The sequence below is a fragment of the Protopterus annectens genome, chromosome 12.part0 (genome assembly GCF_019279795.1).
Source record: "Protopterus annectens isolate FY-2018-M chromosome 12.part0, PAN1.0, whole genome shotgun sequence".
NCBI lineage: Eukaryota > Metazoa > Chordata > Ceratodontiformes > Protopteridae > Protopterus > Protopterus annectens.
Window position 1 is genome coordinate 631,552,057 of NC_056746.1, and position 17,234 is coordinate 631,569,290.

Below are 17,234 nucleotides of genomic sequence, written 5' to 3' on the forward strand. Positions count from 1 at the left end.
AGAATGTTATGCCACATGACTTCCCTTATACCCATGTTGCTTCTGGCAAGACTCCACATGAGGAAAATTCAGTGGATCCTAAAATACTTATGGAGCCAACACTCCCAGTCCCTCGACTCGCCCCTTCCCCCTACTTCAGTGTCTGAAGAGGGAACTCCAATGGTGGGTATCAGCACTTCACCTCAACCAAGGAACCCCCCCTTACAGGCTCCAAACCCCCTACAGCAGGTCTCCACAGATGCATCAGACTTGGGGTGGGGCACAGTGCTACTAATAAACCAGAAACAATTCACTGTACAAGACAAATGGTCCAACCTAAGACAAAAGGACCATATCAACATCAAGGAAATGAGGGCACTACTGCTAGTCCTACAAACATTTAAATCATCTCTTCAGCCAGGAACGCTGAAAGTGGTCACTGACAACATGACTGTCCTGTGGTACATAAAAAGGCAGAGGGGGGGGGGACAAAGTCCTACCCTTTGTGCAGCCTGGCCATCCAGGTATGGAACGTAGCGTCATCACCCCAGATTCACCTGGTAGCAGAGTATATTCTTTCAGCAGAGAATGTTATGGCAGACACACTCAGCAGAACTTCAGCTCCCTCTCACGAATGGATGCTTCACAGAGAGGTATTCCTGAACCTTATCCACAGGTGGGGTATTCCACAAGCAGATCCCTTTGCCTCCCCCCAGAACAGACAGATGCCCAGATTCTGTAGAAGTGACCCACATCCACAAGCTTGGAAAGTGGATGCCTTCTCCTTTCCTTGGAAGGGAATGTACCTCTATGCCTTCCCTCCCTTCACACTGATTCAGAAAGTCCCAAAAACCTGTTGGTGACCCCCTTTTGGCCAAGACAGCATTGGTTTCCCCTTCTCCACCTACTACCAAGGGCAATCATCACAAGTTACCCTACCGAATAGACCTGCTCACACAGGGCAGGGGATCCCTACTACACCCCCAGGTGAACAATCTGCAACTGACCTTATGGTTGATAGGGTTCTAATACCCTACAGATACCTATACTCAGAGGATGTACTCAATGTTCTGCAGGTAGCCAGAAAACCTAGTACCAGGAAAAATTATGTATCTAAATGGAACATTCTCCAAGTGGTGTCAACAGAAAAAACAGGACCATCTGACTACTTCTATACCAGTGGCCCTTTACTATTTGTGCGAGCTACTTCACTCAGGACTAACTTACTCTTCAGTCAAAGTCCATTTATCTCTGTCATCTCTGCTTGTCTACCCATATCCCCTCCTCTGGCTTTGAGATTGGAAGAGAGGCTTTTTCTGAAAGGGGTACTTCATATCAGACCCCCTCAGAAAGCCTATACCTCCCCCTTGGGACCTGAACTTTGTACTGGAAAAATTCACATTGCCACCTTTTGAACCAGCGCATTCAGTATCCCTAAAACTATGCACCCTGAAAACAGTTTCTACTAGTGGTCCTCACCTTCGCCAGGAGGGTATCAGAGATACAAGTCCTTATGGCTACTTCTCCTTATCTTATTTTTCACAAGGACAGAGTTGCCCTCAGGACTAACCCCTCCTTCATGCCTAAGGTGGTTAATGAACTCTCGTTAAACCAGACCATTAACCTACCGGTTTTCTACCCTCATCTGCAAAATTCCTCAGAGAGGACTCAACATTCTCTAGATGTCCACAGGCAACTGAGATACTACTTGGACAAAACCAGACCTATCAAAGTCTGACCAACCTTTAATCTCCTTTCATCCGAGAGCTCTAGGGAAGGCAGTCTCCAAACAGACCATTTCTTCATGGATCTCTAAATCCATTGGCATGTGCTGTTCCTATCATGGAAAATCCTTACACGATCATGTCAAACCTCACTCTGCCAGGGCAGCTGTCTCCTCAACTGCCTTTTTCAAAGGGATTGACTACACATCCATTTTAGAAGCTGCTGCCACTTGGACTGGAGAATAGAAGGACATAGAATAGTCCTTCTCTTCCATGTTGCAGTATTCAGTCCCACCTAATTGCCCCTCTACTTTACCTAACTAATATACCCTGGCCTACCTCTGGGGACATAGTCATTTCCTCCCCCAGTCTCCCCACTAAACACAGTCTTCCTAGTACCCTAGGGTCTAATCTGCATGTAAGTCTAAAAGGGGCTCCCTATTATGACCCGCTGTTAACCTACAGGAGTACTACTGTATGCGGCAGTTCATTCTGAAGAAGGTACATGCAGATGTCACTTCTATACCATACGCTGGTTTATGGCCCTGATAAAGGGACATCACACATACCCTCCAGGAGCAAAGACTTTGGTATACTGGCCGGATGGCAGCGCTGCAGGCAGCAACCTCCCTACTATAATGAATACTGCAACATGGAAGAGAAGGACATCTAAGGTTATGGTAAGTTCTTACACAGTTATTCTTTTTATAGTCACTGTTATATAACTGATCTATGTAGTATGTGTCTTACACATATGTAAGCATTCTATAGTCATTGAATATGGAAGGCTGTCAGATGCTTTTTTTTGTAATTGATCCATGGCATGCTTAGGGTCCTCACATTTTTACAGCTCTGTATTATGGTTTTGTTTTACATTAGATGGATTATTTTTTTTCCACATTATTATCATTTGTTATGCTTTTGTTCCATATACTTGCATAGTTTTTATTTACTTTATGGAAAACTAGTTGGATGAGTTGGTCTGCTGATCCTTTTCTGTCATAAACCAGGCACGAGTGGACAAATGTACAAAGCCCAAAATGTAGTAAGCAGTGAAGCATAGTCGAAGTAATATGTACAGATACAGTAATATTAATATTTACAGCAGTATTAAATGCAGGTGATGAACAGGAGAAGAAACGTATTAAGCAGTTTGGATTACAATGGGAAGGAGTAAAGTTTGTTTATGCATAATTGTACAATGATAGGAAGAAGTAACCTCTGAAAGACAGCTTGCTTAGCCAGTCATTGACATAGCTGATTTTTTTTTCTAAACAACTATAAACTTTGTCTGCAACAATTCCAGTATATAATTTTATATATTGTTGGAATGCAAAGTATTAGTCTGTAGTTCTTAGGATGTCTTGAAAGTTTGCTGTTATTTTGTTCCTTTTTTAACAGTGTTTGTTCATCCCAAACACAAACATAATACCAAGGGCTAAATATTTTTGCAAAGATTTTAGTACCTTTATCCAGAAGCTACATACTGCTTCTGCACCCAGGTTTTCCATTTAGGAGCGTTTCATAATTTTGTTGTAATTTCTCTAAATGTTACTTCACCCCATTAGATATTGTCTGCATTAGAGCTTCTTATTACTTCTTTTAACTCTGGAGATATCCTGGTTGTACACCTGCCAGGGAGGAATCCCGTCGCATATCAACTGATTTGGTAAAACCCGTATCTGCTATGTTTGTAATGTTTGAGGAAGCTTCCTAATTTACTTAAGAAATACTTTTTTTTTTTTTGATGGTGGTAGGTAGAACACATTTTCAAGTTATTCTGCAAATTGTAATGGGTAGGGATTTATGGAAGCATTTTGTATATAAAGGGAACTTGCATGTAGTGAAGTTGCTTTGTTCTTTCTGGCTCGTATCTTGCATTCAGATCATTACTGACCACTTTCTTTGTTGGGCAGGTTCGACCCTTCAGCATCATTGGACTTTCTTTGGGCTTGTGTTCACATTCCTCGCATCTGGCAAGGATGGGATCAAAAAATTCCTCGGGTAGGTGCCTTTTACTTCAGAGAGTTTTGTCTTCTTTGCATAACTTTCTTCCTCCTGGCTGTGTTGAGCACACTTATATGTAATTTAAATAAGGGGGAAGGAGCAACTCCCCAGTTAATTTCATCTCTGGATGTATTATTTTAAAGCTTGTTAATGAGTCTGTGGTACTTACACTTATGTATTTCAGAAAATGTCATTCTGAGCCCTAAGTCAGGTAATGTTTTGAGGAGGTCTCGTGAATACTTACTGTTATCTGCAAAGCAAGGTGGATGTTATGTGATCCTATCTCGCCTACATTCTGACTGATGGGTTCGGAGCCGATCCCTCGGCTCCGACTCGGCACGCTTATGCCAAAGAGCGAAGTCTCTTATTGGCTGAGCTTACTATATCCCAGGATGCACCACTACCAGTCCCCCAGATCTCGTTTGCCGCTAACTAGCGAAGACGTGGTCTCGAGCTGGCTGAGCTGAGTAGTATTTAACTTACTTTTTTCTGTCAGAAATTTGCTGTTCCTATCATAAAAAGCTGTTTTAACGGCTACTCTGTGCTTTGTGTGTGATTGGAGTTTTTTAGTGAAAAACTTGTAGTGTGATTGGGCGTTGGTTCTGATTTCAGGCCTCCTTCATCTGTAGGGCCTTTCCCAGTCAGTCAACCCCTCTCAAACCTTTGGGGTTTTAAGATCCCCTTGAGTTAATTGTTTACCTAATCGGCAGTTGTAAACTGATTTTTGTAGTGTCAGTTAAGTCAGAAAGTCAAGTTAGGATAGTGTTGTTTTTGCTGTCAGAGAATTACTGCATTATTGTTATAATGTCTCAGAATCCTAGGCCTTCGGGCTTTAAAAAATGCACCAAATGTAATTTTAAAATGTCAATCACAGATGATCACTCTCTCTGTGTTTATTGTTTGGGTGCAAAACATTTACAAGAGTCATGCAGTGTGTGTCACGCTTTTTCCTCGAGGGTCCTCCAGGAGAGGAAAAATAAACTCATTCTTAAAGGCTTAATAAAACCCTCCTTTGAAGAAGCTTTAGCGTCCTCTCCTTCTCCCGCTAAAGAAAGGGCGCCGGCACCGACCAGTCCGCCGGATCCGACCGCCAAAAGACATAGGCAGGCTTCTCCTTCGGCTCCAAGGACTTCGGAGCCGAGGGCGGAACGGTCTGCCTCGATGCCACCAGTCTCGACTCCTCTGGCTTCGGAGCCGATGGCTGGGGCATCGAGAGGCGGGTCATCTTCGCCGGCTCCACTGGTCTCGGAGCCGACAAAGGTTGCCCGCCAGACACTTCCTCCTCGGCGCCAAGTCCTCCTCGGCACCGATGGAAACTAGTGTGGGTATTCCTTCGGCGCCGATAGTCATCGAGTCGCCTCGAGCCGGTCCCCTAGCCCTTTGGGGCCGTTGGAGAGGCCATCTCGAACCCGCTCAGTATCCTCTAGGTCATCGAGGATGTCGGATTCGGATATAGACAGGGTGCTCCAAAGACTGTTCCAGTCCCCAGTCTTTCAAAATTTGTTTCGGCTCCGACCCAGTTGGCTTCGGAGCCGATGGCCCATGCCCATGTCATTGCTATTCCTCCTCCGACCGCTTCGCACCGCCGGAGCAGGTGCTGTTGGAGCCGGTGGAGATCTTAGGGTCGGCTCCGACCCTTACTCCAACCCGGCCTTCGGGTCCGAGTTTGGTACACGGACTTCTTCGGCTGGACCTGGGGTGATGTTTCGGGACCTATGCTATCGGTTCCGAGCCTCCCTCTCGGTGCTTCGGCTGCGGACTTCCGTCTGCTATCATGGCTCGGGACCGGACACTCCCAGGATTCTGGGGGTCCGGCTTTCAGAGCTATGAGGAGTGCCTTGGCCAAGTCTTCGGCCATCTCTCCGGCTTTACCGGCACCTTCCCTGGGCGTGGAGACTGGGTCTTTGGCAGTTCCCCTGTCCGTAGGCAGCGGAGCCCCTGGGCCTGAGGTTACCCCATTGGGGTTCCCCTCCTCCTGAGGGTTCTTCAGAGTTGTCTTCAGAGGAACCCCCAAGGAAGAGATCGTGCAAGAGGAAGCACGTGGACTCCCCCGAGTCTATTACATCTGACACTGATCTTGATGATGCGGAGGGGTCCCGAAGTCGCCTCGGATGATGTCTCATTTGCAGACATCTTAGAGATCCTCAAACAACGAGGCGGCTGGATATCCAAACCCCCCTCTGCTGATGAGTCAGTGCTCCTCAAGGCCTTTGGGGCTCAGCCCTCCGCCTCCTGGGTGTCTCCGCCCTTCGAGCTCCTGGATTTAGTTTGTCGGAGGGCGTGGGAACATCCAGATACCGTGGAACCAGTCCCTTCTCGCCCTAACAAATTTTTGTCTGCCCCACCCGAGAAGGAGTTCCTGACTAAAGGCGTGGCTGTAGATGCCATGGTGGTGGCATCTGCTACACAACAGGACGTGGCAGAGGCTTCAACGTCCGTCCATCCTCCTAATAAGGAGTCTAGGAGCATGGACCGCACGGGTAGCGCACCCTGACTTCAGCGGCCTTTACTTTAAGGTCCCTGAATTATTTGGCACATTTTACCAGGCTTCAGAGGGATCTGGTCAAGGAGCTGTCAGATTCCCTCTCGGGTAACCTACCTGAGCAGCTAGCCCAGTCGGTTAGCTCTCAGTTGGCTATCCTTACGTCAATTTCTAACTCGTCCATGAGGCTCATTTCATATGCGGCCGAAGGGGCGGGTAGAGCGGCAGGCACAGGCGTGGCTCTACGGAGACAAGCCTGGCTCCATTTGTGTCAGTTTGCGGAGGCCTTCAAGTCTTCCTTCGCCGACGCTCCCTTTGATGGGTCCTCTTTGTTTGGACCTAAGGTTAAAGACACCCTTACCCGCTGTGAGCAAGAGGGAAAAACTTTATCTGCCGTAGGTGCCGGTTATGCCACTCCCTTTCGGCCTTATCCCAAGGCTAAAGGAGGAGGGAAGATGTGGTTCCGTAAATCACGTAAGTTTTTGCCTCAACAGCAGGAAGATTCCCCTTCCAGAGGCAGAGGACGGGGAAATTTTTCTGGGAGACGCCGTCCCAGAGGCGGCAGAGGGCCCCGCAATTCTGGAGACCGCGAGTCCTTTCGTGGCTCTTCAGCCTCCCACACCTCATGAGGGATTGCCCGGCTGTGCTGCTCGAGCCAGTCGGGTGCCGCTTTGCCAAGCACCTAAAAGCCTGGGAGTCAATCACTCAGGACAGATGGGTGCCGGATCATTGCCGGAGGTTACACCATCCCATTCACATGCTCACCCCCACCGTCCAAAAAAATCCCGGACCCACCACCCAGTCAAAGGGAAATTGCAGCCGCAGAAGCTTTAAAGCTGCTAGAAAAAGAGTCATCCAACCCGTCCCCACAGACCAGATCGGATCCGGAAATTACTCGAGGTTCTTTTTAGTGCCAAAAAAGACAGGGGACCTGAGACCAATATTGGATCTCAGCAGACTAAACCAATCCGTCACAAAATCCAAATTCCGAATGGTCACGTTACAATCCATTCTCCCATTGTTGGAGAAGGATGTTTGGATGTGCTCCATAGACCTCAAGGACGCCTATTATCACATACCGATACATCAGGCGTCCAGGAGGTATCTGCGCTTCAGCCTGGGAGACAGTCATTTCCAATTTTGTGCACTGCCCTTTGGTCTCACCACAGCCCCCAGGGTGTTCACCAAGTGTTTGGCAGTAGTGACTGCTCACCTGAGGAGTCTTGGATTCCAAGTGTTTCCCTATCTGGACGACTGGCTCCTGACTGCCACCACCAGGCATCTACTAATGGACAACCTCAAAGCCACCATCTCCTGGGTGCTACCCTGGGAATTACATTCAATTGGTCAAAGTCTGTCTTGCTGCCCTCACAGCGCATAAGGTTCATAGGAGCAGAGATAGACTCAAAATTGATGCTGTTTTTCTTCCTACCGAAAGGATCCAAACTTTACAAGGCCAAGTTCAAGCCCTGATTTCAAGATCCAAAGCCCCAGCCAGGATGGTCCTACAAGTTTTAGGTTCGATGTCTGCCACGGTTCTTCTAGTTCCTCTGGCAAGATTGCACATGAGGATTCTTCAGTGGCTATTGTCAACTCAATGGTCCTTTCAGGATCTTCCCCTCAATCACCCCATTATGATTACAGAAACATGCAAACGGGACCTTCGCTGGTGGCTTCAGACATCCAATCTAAATCAGGGAAGTCCTTTTGTTGTTCCCTCTCCAGTGGTCACCCTGACGACAGATGCCTCCCAGACAGGGTGGGGCGCGCATTGTCTGCGCAGGTTAGTTCAGGGCTCCTGGCTTCCAGGCGAAACTTTTCTCCACATCAATGTATTGGAGATGAGGGCTGTACTTCTGTCCCTACAGGCCTTACACAAGTTTCTCCCTCAGGGCATAATCGCCATCCACACAGACAACATGTCGGTGGTCTGGTATCTAAACAAACAAGGAGGGACTAGATCTTACCCCCTTTGCAGAGAGGCCATGAGGGTGTGGGAATGGGCTGTAGCTACCAGCCGATTCTTGCTATCGACCCACATTCCGCAGTAATCAAATATATTGGCAGACAGATTAAGGAGAACAATTCTCTGTCCTCACGATTGGTGACTAAACGAAACAGTAGCAGCTCAGGTTTTCAGGAAATCGGGGATGCCGTGCTGCCCTATTTGCAACACCACTAAACACGAAGTGCAAAGGTTCTTCTCCTTGACTCCACATCAAGGGAAGCAGCTATGGATGCTCTAGCACAACCTTGGCCAACAGGGCTACTTTATGCCTTTCCTCCGATTCCACTTCTCTCCAAAGTCATTCAAAAGCTTCTCAATTGGGGTCCACAATGATACTGATTGCTCCATACTGGCCTCGTCAGGTATGGTTTCCTACCTGAAGAAACATGCGTGGACGATCCTTGGACTTTAGATCTAACTCGGATCTGCTAATTCATCAGTCGGGACGACAGCATCAGTCCCTTCACTCCTTGAAGTTGACAGCTTGGCTCCTCCACTTCCGACTTTAGTCAGAAGTCACACATTAGACCCGGAAGTTATTCACATTTTATCTTCAGCCCACAAACCCACCACTAAGAAATTGTATCTCAGTAAGTGGAAGAGGTTTGCTATCTGGGCTCAACTCAGGGGCTTAGACCCTATCACTGCTCCAATCCCAGAGGTTTTGAAATTCTTAACATCCCTGTTTAATCAAGGATCTTCTGTCTCTACTATTAAAGTCCAACTAGCGGCTATCTCTAAATTCCACGAATCCATTGATCCTCCATTGATGAGCAGCAGACTATGCAAAACTTTCATTAAAGGTGCGGGCCTGTTAAGACCCCCAGTTTTTCATCCTGCGCCTCCGTGGGATCTTGATTTGGTGCTTCGTGCATTAACATCTTCCCCGTTTCGAACCGGCTGCTACATGTGAGTTAAAATATCTGTCTTGGAAAACTGCCTTCTTAGTTGCAATTACTTCTGCAAGAAAAGTTTCAGAGCTTCAAGCCCTGTCTATTAAACCACCGTACTTGATTTTCCACAAGGATAGAGTATCACTTAGGCCTAATCCATCCTTTGTCCCAAAGGTCTGTTCTAATCTCTGTCTCCAACAATCTCTAGAGCTACCAGTTTTCTTCCCAAAATTCTCCAATGAAGCAGAATACACTCTCCATAAATTGGATGTTCACAGGCAATTGCGCTTCTATTTAGACAGGACTCAGCAATTTCGTAAGTCAGACCAGTTGTTTGTGTCCTTCTCAGACAATAAATTGGGTAAAACCATCACAAAAGCTACTATCTCCAAATGGATTAGAGATTGTATAACTCAGGCTTATTCTTCTTGAATAAGCAACTTACAACATCTATCAAAGCTCACTCTACCAGAGCTATGGCGACTTCTATAGCTTTTCATTCCAAGCTCGCTATATCGGAGATTTGTGCTGCGGCTACTTGGTCCAATCCGCACACTTTCATTTCCCACTATAAATTGGATGTGGCATCTAAAGGGCGAGCATCATTTGGTTCCACGGTACTCAGGAGTGTTTTCCAGTGAGCCACCCAGGATTCAGGTGCTAGGACGCTGTCCCATCAGTCAGAATGTAGGCGAGATAGGATCACATAACATCTTTTAGTTATGTACTCACCATAACTTCAGATGTTTGGGATCCATCTCGCCATTCCTAATACCCACCCTCCTTCCCCTGCCTTGGAGATCAGAAGAGATTGAACGGTTTGAGTTCTACTGTTTTATCTTGTTTCATCTGACGATGTTATATAATCAGTGCGTGCATGTGTGCATGTATGCGGACAAACTAGATCTGGGGGACTGGTAGTGGTGCATCCTGGGATATAGTAAGCTCAGCCAATAAGAGACTTCGCTCTTTGGCATAAGCGTGCCGAGTCGGAGCCGAGGGATCGGCTCCGAACCCATCAGTCAGAATGTAGGCGAGATGGATCCCAAACATCTGAAGTTATGGTGAGTACATAACTAAAAGTTTTCTTGGATTTGTTGTTATGATGTCTGTATGTCATCTTTGCCTTTGGACCCTGGCTGTGGCTTAAAAGGGTCCTCTTTTCATAGGTACATAGGTAGGCACTAGGCTATCGGCCCTAGGGCCCATACAAGCCTAGCCAAAAAATGTACCCTGGCTTTCGCCACCCAAGAAAATTATTTTCCTGTGCCCCTGTCGAGCAGAGCCACAGAAGTGATCCCCGGGGTGAATTTCCCATTTCCCATCCAATCATCAAGATTTTTCTTGAAGAGTGCTAATGAGCTCTGTTTGACATAGATAGGTAGTCTGTTCCAGAGTATGGGAAGTCTCTGGGACAGGAGTCTATCCCTCCAGCATGTTCTGTTTATTGTGGTGACAAGGTTTAGGTCCCTAGAGCGTGTAGCTCGGAGGGATTGGGATTTCTTTAAGTGGAGCATGTCCAACAGCTCTGGGTTTGACATAGCTTTGTATATTAGGCAGAGATCGCCCCTGAGTAGGCGATATGCAATGGAGTAAAGCTGTAGTTTTTTGAGACGGTCTGCATAGGGCATCTGTTTGAGGCCAGTAATCCTCTTTGTGAGGTATTTCTGTGGTCTTTCCAGTTGTTGTAGATGTCTTGTGAGGTACATACCAAAAGGGGCATTGTACTCTATAATGGGTCTAATGAGTGATGAGTAGAGGGGAACAACGACCTCTTTTTTTCTGGATGAGAATCCTTTTGTGATGAGATGAGCCACGTAGAAGGATTTCCTGACCACTGTGGCGATGTGATTATCAAAGGAGAGACTACTGTCCACCTGTGTCCCAAGGTCTCTTATCACATTTTCGGCATTAAGTAGACTACCAGCTATGTGGTAGTTCATGGGTATAGAGTTTTCACCAAAGGGGATGACAATACACTTTTTGACATTGAGCTTCAGGCCATGGCTTTGACACCAGGTATCTGTCTCAGTGAGGCCCTTTTGTAGTTTGTCCACATCGTTAGGAGTTTTGATTATGGCTCCTAGTTTGCAGTCATCTGCAAACTTTGTTAGCCAAAGACCTTCTGTGTTGGCCTGCACTTCCGAGAAGTAGATACCAAACAGGAGAGGACCCGGGACTGAACCCTGTGGTACTCCACTTGTCACTGGTCTGATGTCGGATTTGGAATCCGCTACTTTCACAGTGTGGGTTCTGTCCATGAGCCAGTTGGCAACCCATCTTGTGAAATAGAGATTTATACCTAGTTTAGTGAGCTTATCTATAATTCCAGAGCGGGGGATGGTGTCGAAAGCCTTGGCGAGATCTAGATAAACTGTGTGAACCATTTACCCTCATCTATGGCTTTGGTGACTGCTTCAAAGAAGTCAAGTCAGGTTTAGGAGACATGATCTGCCTTTTACAAATCCAAACTGGGTAGGGTCCAAAGTTTGGAGATTACCAATGTCTTTGTTTATGAGTTCCACGATGATACGTTCTATGGCCTTGCAGACCAGGCTCGTCAGGCTAAGGCTAATAGGGCAGTAGTTCCCAGGGTCCGTCGTGGCTCCCCCTTTGTGGAGTGGGATAACCGTCGTGGTGCGCCATTCAGTGGTAATTCACATACTGTACCAAGTTTGCAATGTTAAAAAAAAAACAAATTAAATGGCAGTAATGAATTATTTGGGATGCAGTGATTACTGCTGATGTGCTGAAAGCTGGTCAGTATAGTGAATGACAAGACTTCACCAGCAGTTACTAATGTTGAATGTTCTTAATTGCAATCAGTGTAAGCACAGAGCTACACTGAATTGATTGTTTGCTGTGTCTTGCACTTTCATGCCTCATTGACTGCAGTGGGTTAGTGAGTTAGAGAGCCCTAGTAATAGTTAAAAGGCTCCCCACTGCAGTGGCAGTGAGGTACCATCTCACTGCCCATTCACGTATAGCAATCATCAATGCACTACAGATAGACTAAATGGCTATTTGTTGAAATAAATGATAAGAAGTACTGCCCATTTGCGAATAGCAGTCATCAGTGCACTACAGATAGACTAAAGGGCTATTTGTTGAAATAAATGATAAGAAGTCTTTTCTGATCTGAGCACATAATCCTGAACTACTGACTTTTGTAAGTACTCTAAGATCTAACTTCAAGGACCTTTCTTTGATTGATAGTACCTGTGATTGGGCTTATCCTGTCCATTAGTCAGCATTGCACATTTTCTTTTCCCAAAAGTTCCCACACACTAGACATCTCTTTTGGTGTAGTGGGATAAAGCTCTGACAACATCCCTGGTGACCTGAGGTTGGTTAGTGACTGTTGCGACTGGCAAGGGGCAGGGAAGTAATGTTAAGGCATATGCCTATTTGCCTTTCCCATGGAAGAGAGAAAGTAGGGTGTGTGTTAACGGGTGTACTTCTTGATCAGGCTGTGGTGGTGGCCAGAAGCCGTGAGGGTGGCTGATGCTGGGCTGTGTAGTGGTTGGGTCTGAAGGGAAGGGTGCTCTTTTTTGGGGCCCAAGACAGGAATACTCTTGTAAATTGCAACAACATTTCATTGCTAACCCAGCTCAACCTCTACACAGGAGTAGGGCTGCTAGTTCAAGCTGAGACAGATCTTGGTTCTCCTACACACCCAGGAGATTCACATGCCTGCTCAGGGTGGGGGGGGGCTGGCAACCCACTTTGGGAGGTATATACAAATATGGGACTGATCCACAGTTCAGAAAATATGGATTGTGTGGTGCAAGGACTGAGTAGATTAGAAAACCCCAGGGAAAAAGAAACATTCCTGTAAACTGGGATGGACGTATGACTGCTTTGATGTGTATCATACTGATGCATTTCATCTCTGCAAAAATGTTCATCCTGTTTTCCCAAGTGTTTTTTTTTACAGTTTAGATCCTAGTCATTGCTGCAGCTGACCAAAAGCATGCACTTTGGATTATTTTTCTAGTCTGTAAGTATTGTAGAGTAAAAGAATGATGGAAGGAGGCTCCTCTTGAATTGGTTGAAGGATCCCTCTCAACAGCCAGTGGGTTGAGTCAACATTTTGGCCAGTACTTTTGGAGGACTGGCTGTAGCACAAGTTTTTCTTGAAACAGTAGCCTGGACTTGAATTTCCCCAGCTCAAATCCCGTGAAAGTGGAAGTGATGTGAATCAGCATTATGGTCTCTGCCCCTTGCTTAAGACATCAGGCAATCACTTGTCTGAATGAATTGTGATGCATAACTGCACCTTTAGAGAACTCTGATGCTGGTGCCTGGTCTAGTTAAAGTTAAAAGGCATCTCCTTAGGTGTATACCCCATTTGATCTGAGTCTCTGTAGAAGTCAGTCATGCAGTTGCACAGATCATAGTATGATCCTGCTTTTGGAGCTGTTAGGGAAGTTTATTAAGGGAGACCTTTATTTCCAATCTGGATGAAGCCTTAGAGTCTTTGAGTTCCTTTTTTAATGAACATCTTTATTAAATCAGAACTAAAATGGAGGGACAGGTACACATACATCAGTATAAAAATCATAATAAACCATAGTAGTATTTTTTTTCATGCAGTATGCATGTATCCTTTTTTACAATTAGCAGTCACTCCAACATTATAAAAATTACTCAGTTCCTGCCTTCCTATAAACCTTACTCTTCCTGCTGAACATTATTCTGTACGTACTGTTCCCACAAATTCCATTTACATCTATGTAAATTGCTCTTTCCTTTTTCTAATGATCCCACTTCCAGTTCTGTCTCCTTTACAACAATCAATGAGTTAGTTTAGATTTTGTAATCCAATTTCAAGTAACTGCTTTTTTGGCAGCCAGTAGCGTTAAACTTAGTAAGGCCTTGCTATGTCTAGCAATTCATAGTCTGTGTCTCCGCTCAAAATAATTTCCTTAGTTACAATGATTTGCTTCCACAACGTTTCTGACAAAACAAATTTTTAAAATCTGCCAACTTGTTATATTTCCAGAACATGTTCCCTGTTGCTTCTCTCTTTCCCGTTATACCTCTAGCATTTGCTGTGGACCTGAGAAAAAACTCTCAGAAGACTTTTTGTGTTATACAATATCTATGCAAGCACTTCCAAGCAAAAGTCCTAAACTTTCTGACTTTGTTGCATACTTGAGAGCCAAAAAGACGTCTTTCATTGTTATTTGGTTAATTGTCTTTCCAGTCCCTCTTCCGAGTCTTTTCTAATCTCTGTTGATTGATTCTTATAATTTTCATGCATTATTTTATATGCCCTACAAATTCTCCCCTTTTTAACAACTACTTCTGGTCTTGACTCAACTAAAATCTATGCTGGTCTTTCACTAAGCACTCTCCTAGTCTGTGTTCTTTTCCTGTATTCTGTTATTATACCCTGGCATGGAAGGCAGTCTCAAATCCTCAGTCCAAACTTCAGGTTGGCCTCATGCCACTAGGCTAACTTCTCTTCCTTACTTATTTGCTCCCACTACATTGGATCCTTTGCTAATCATCCCTTTCTTCATTCCTTTGTTGGCTTAGTTCTTCGAATACTTTGTTTCTTTCTGAATATAATGTTTTTTATTCCTGTTGTTATTCTCCTTAAGAAAAAACTTGCTTCTAAAAGAATTTGGGAGATGTTCATGCATAGATCACATACCTTTCAACCTCTTGGTGCTAGAAATCTGGACAAAGTCTGACAAAATGGGGGGGCGGGGCTCAACAATAAGGATAGATTTCAACTATTGCTCTTATAAACTTTGAAATTTGGTAGAATAATAGGATCTGAAGTAGTTTACTTAATTTGGTCTTCAGTCTGTGGGTATTGGATCTTTATTGGATCCGAGCTGGCAAATTCACTAGCATTTGCTCCGAGCTCCAAGCTCCTCCCCTTACCCATAATACACCGCCACTACCTTCCACCCCCAGATCTCATTTGCCGCGGCTTGCCTGAAGCATCGTGATCTCCTGAGTTCTGTGTTAGTGAATGGGTTTTTTCTCTATTAAGCAGCTTTTTCTTAAAAATTTGAGTGTTAGGTGTTTAGTGTAGGTTCCCTCTCCTCCTCCCCTCGCTGGTGCATCATGTATTAGAAAACTTTCCTAGTAATTTCAGTGATAGTGCATTTGAGTGTATTGCTCCCCCCCCTCAATGTTCTGTGTGCCTTGAGTGTGTGATGAGTGGGTCTGAGTGGGGAATATGTATTTTTTTCTCCTTTTTTCTTCTCTGTGTGATTTTTTTCTAGTGTAGAGACATGGCTGACCCCAAGCCTGTTTTCAAAAGGTGCACTGAGTGTGGCCACAAATTGTCTCCTGCAGATGGCCACACTCTTTGTGTTATGTGTTTGGGCATTGCCCATTTGAGCACTGACTGTAGTATTTGTGCGGGTTTTTACCCGTGTGCTTTTAAGGACAGGAAGGCTAAGTTGGCCCTAAAAGGCCTTCTATCCACTTTTGAGGCGGCTGCCTCGTCCACTGCTTCGGTCACAGCGGCTACTGTGGCCGCCTCTCTTTCCTCTCTTGCCCTTGCTTCTCCTCCCTCCCAGGCTGATACTCAACCTCCCATTTCTAAGCCTGTGGAAGTGGAGCGGAAAAGGGGCAGAGAGAAGGAGAAAGAGAGAGCACAAATCGGACAAGCACAAACCAGAGAAACACAAGAGGTCTCCGAATGTTCCTTCTCCAATCCGTCCACCGGGTTCGGAGTACTCTGATCCGAGGAAGGCCTCAGTCAGGGGGTCGGCACTGATGGTACCTGTCTCCTCGATGCCGGCAGCTGCCTAGAGCATGTCTGATCCGACCAGTTCAGATCCGAGTGGCTCTCAGAGCCAGAGCTTGGGTGTCGGATCCGAGGGAGCAGAACTTTTTTCATCGGCTCCAGCATTGTCGGGCCAAGTTCCCTCCCTCGGAGCTCCATCCACTTCGGGCCTGGCTCCTATTCTCACGTCAGATCCGGGGAGAGCGGCTTCCTTACTGGTACCCCAGGAGGCTCGCTCTCCGTTGTCATTCGACATGGTAGAAAGGGTTCTCTCTGCTGGATCGAGACCCTTGACTATTTGGATTCCGCCCCGACTCCCTCGGCTCTGTCTACTAATCCCATCATTTTCCCAGAGGGACAGCTCGTGCTCAAGGAGCCCCAAGCAGTTCACCCTGAGGAACAAGTGGCTTGCAAGTTCCCCCCAGAGAGACTCACCGGAGACATGCCTCGCAAGCATACGTGCAAGACTGGGCACTTGAACTCCCTCAAGTCCCTCACTGAGGACACAGATTTGGATGATGGGGAAGGTTCTCCCAGGTCACCTCCCGAGGATGTATCCTTTGGAGACATCATGGTAATCCAACGCCAGTGGGGAGGCTGGTCCACCCCCAAACCTTCTTCTGACAAATCTGTGTTCCTGGAGGCTTTCGGCACGGGCCCATCTACTTCCTGAGTATCCCCTCCCACAGATACCCTGGTGTACCTGGTCACCTCGCGGGCCTGGAAGAAGCCGGACACCATGGAACCAACCCTTAAACGTCCTGATAAGATCGTGAGTCCACCATCAGATAGACCAGCGTGGAACAAGGGCTCCCCCATAAACGCTATAGTGGTAGCAGCAGCCACAAAAAAGGAACTAGCCCAAGAGAGTTTCTCGGTTCATCCCCCTGACTAAGAGTCTCGGATGATGGACAGCTTAGGGAAGCGGGTTTATGCATCAGCAACCTTTTCCATCAGGGAGCTGAACTACCTGGCCCACATCACGAGGCTCCAGCGCGACCTGTTCAAGGAACTTCCTGAGTCTCCCCCTAAGTCCATGTCACAGGAGGACAGAGACACATTCTCCGCGAGGATGGCCACTTTAAAAGCAGTCTCCAACATGTCCATGCGACTCTTCTCACATGCTACCAAAGTAGCGGCTAGGGCTGCTGGGTCCGGCGTGTCCATGAAGCGCAATGCCTGGCTCAGACTATGTCAGTTATTTGAACCTTTCAAGACGACTTTTGCCAACGCTCCTTATGACGGCTCTACTCTTTTTGTTAAGACAGTCAAAGAGACTGGTCCAGTGAGAGAAGGACAGGAAGACACTGTCTGCTCTCGGAATCCGCTTCTCGAATCCTCAAAGATCCTTTTCCTGGAATCAGATTGGGCAAAAGATGATGTGGTT

At 46.3% G+C, this 17,234-nt stretch overlaps 1 protein-coding gene across 3 annotated transcripts in view; it reads left to right on the plus strand.

Annotated features, from left to right (window-relative positions):
- INTS1 (integrator complex subunit 1) overlaps window positions 1-17,234 on the plus strand; it is a 2,399,836-nt gene that overhangs the window by 1,844,299 nt on the left and 538,303 nt on the right. For all 3 annotated transcript variants that reach the window (XM_044089756.1, XM_044089757.1, XM_044089758.1), the window contains exon 37: window positions 3,620-3,707. In XM_044089756.1, the coding sequence (XP_043945691.1) occupies window positions 3,620-3,707 (88 nt within the window). The remainder of the gene's footprint in view (window positions 1-3,619; window positions 3,708-17,234) is intronic.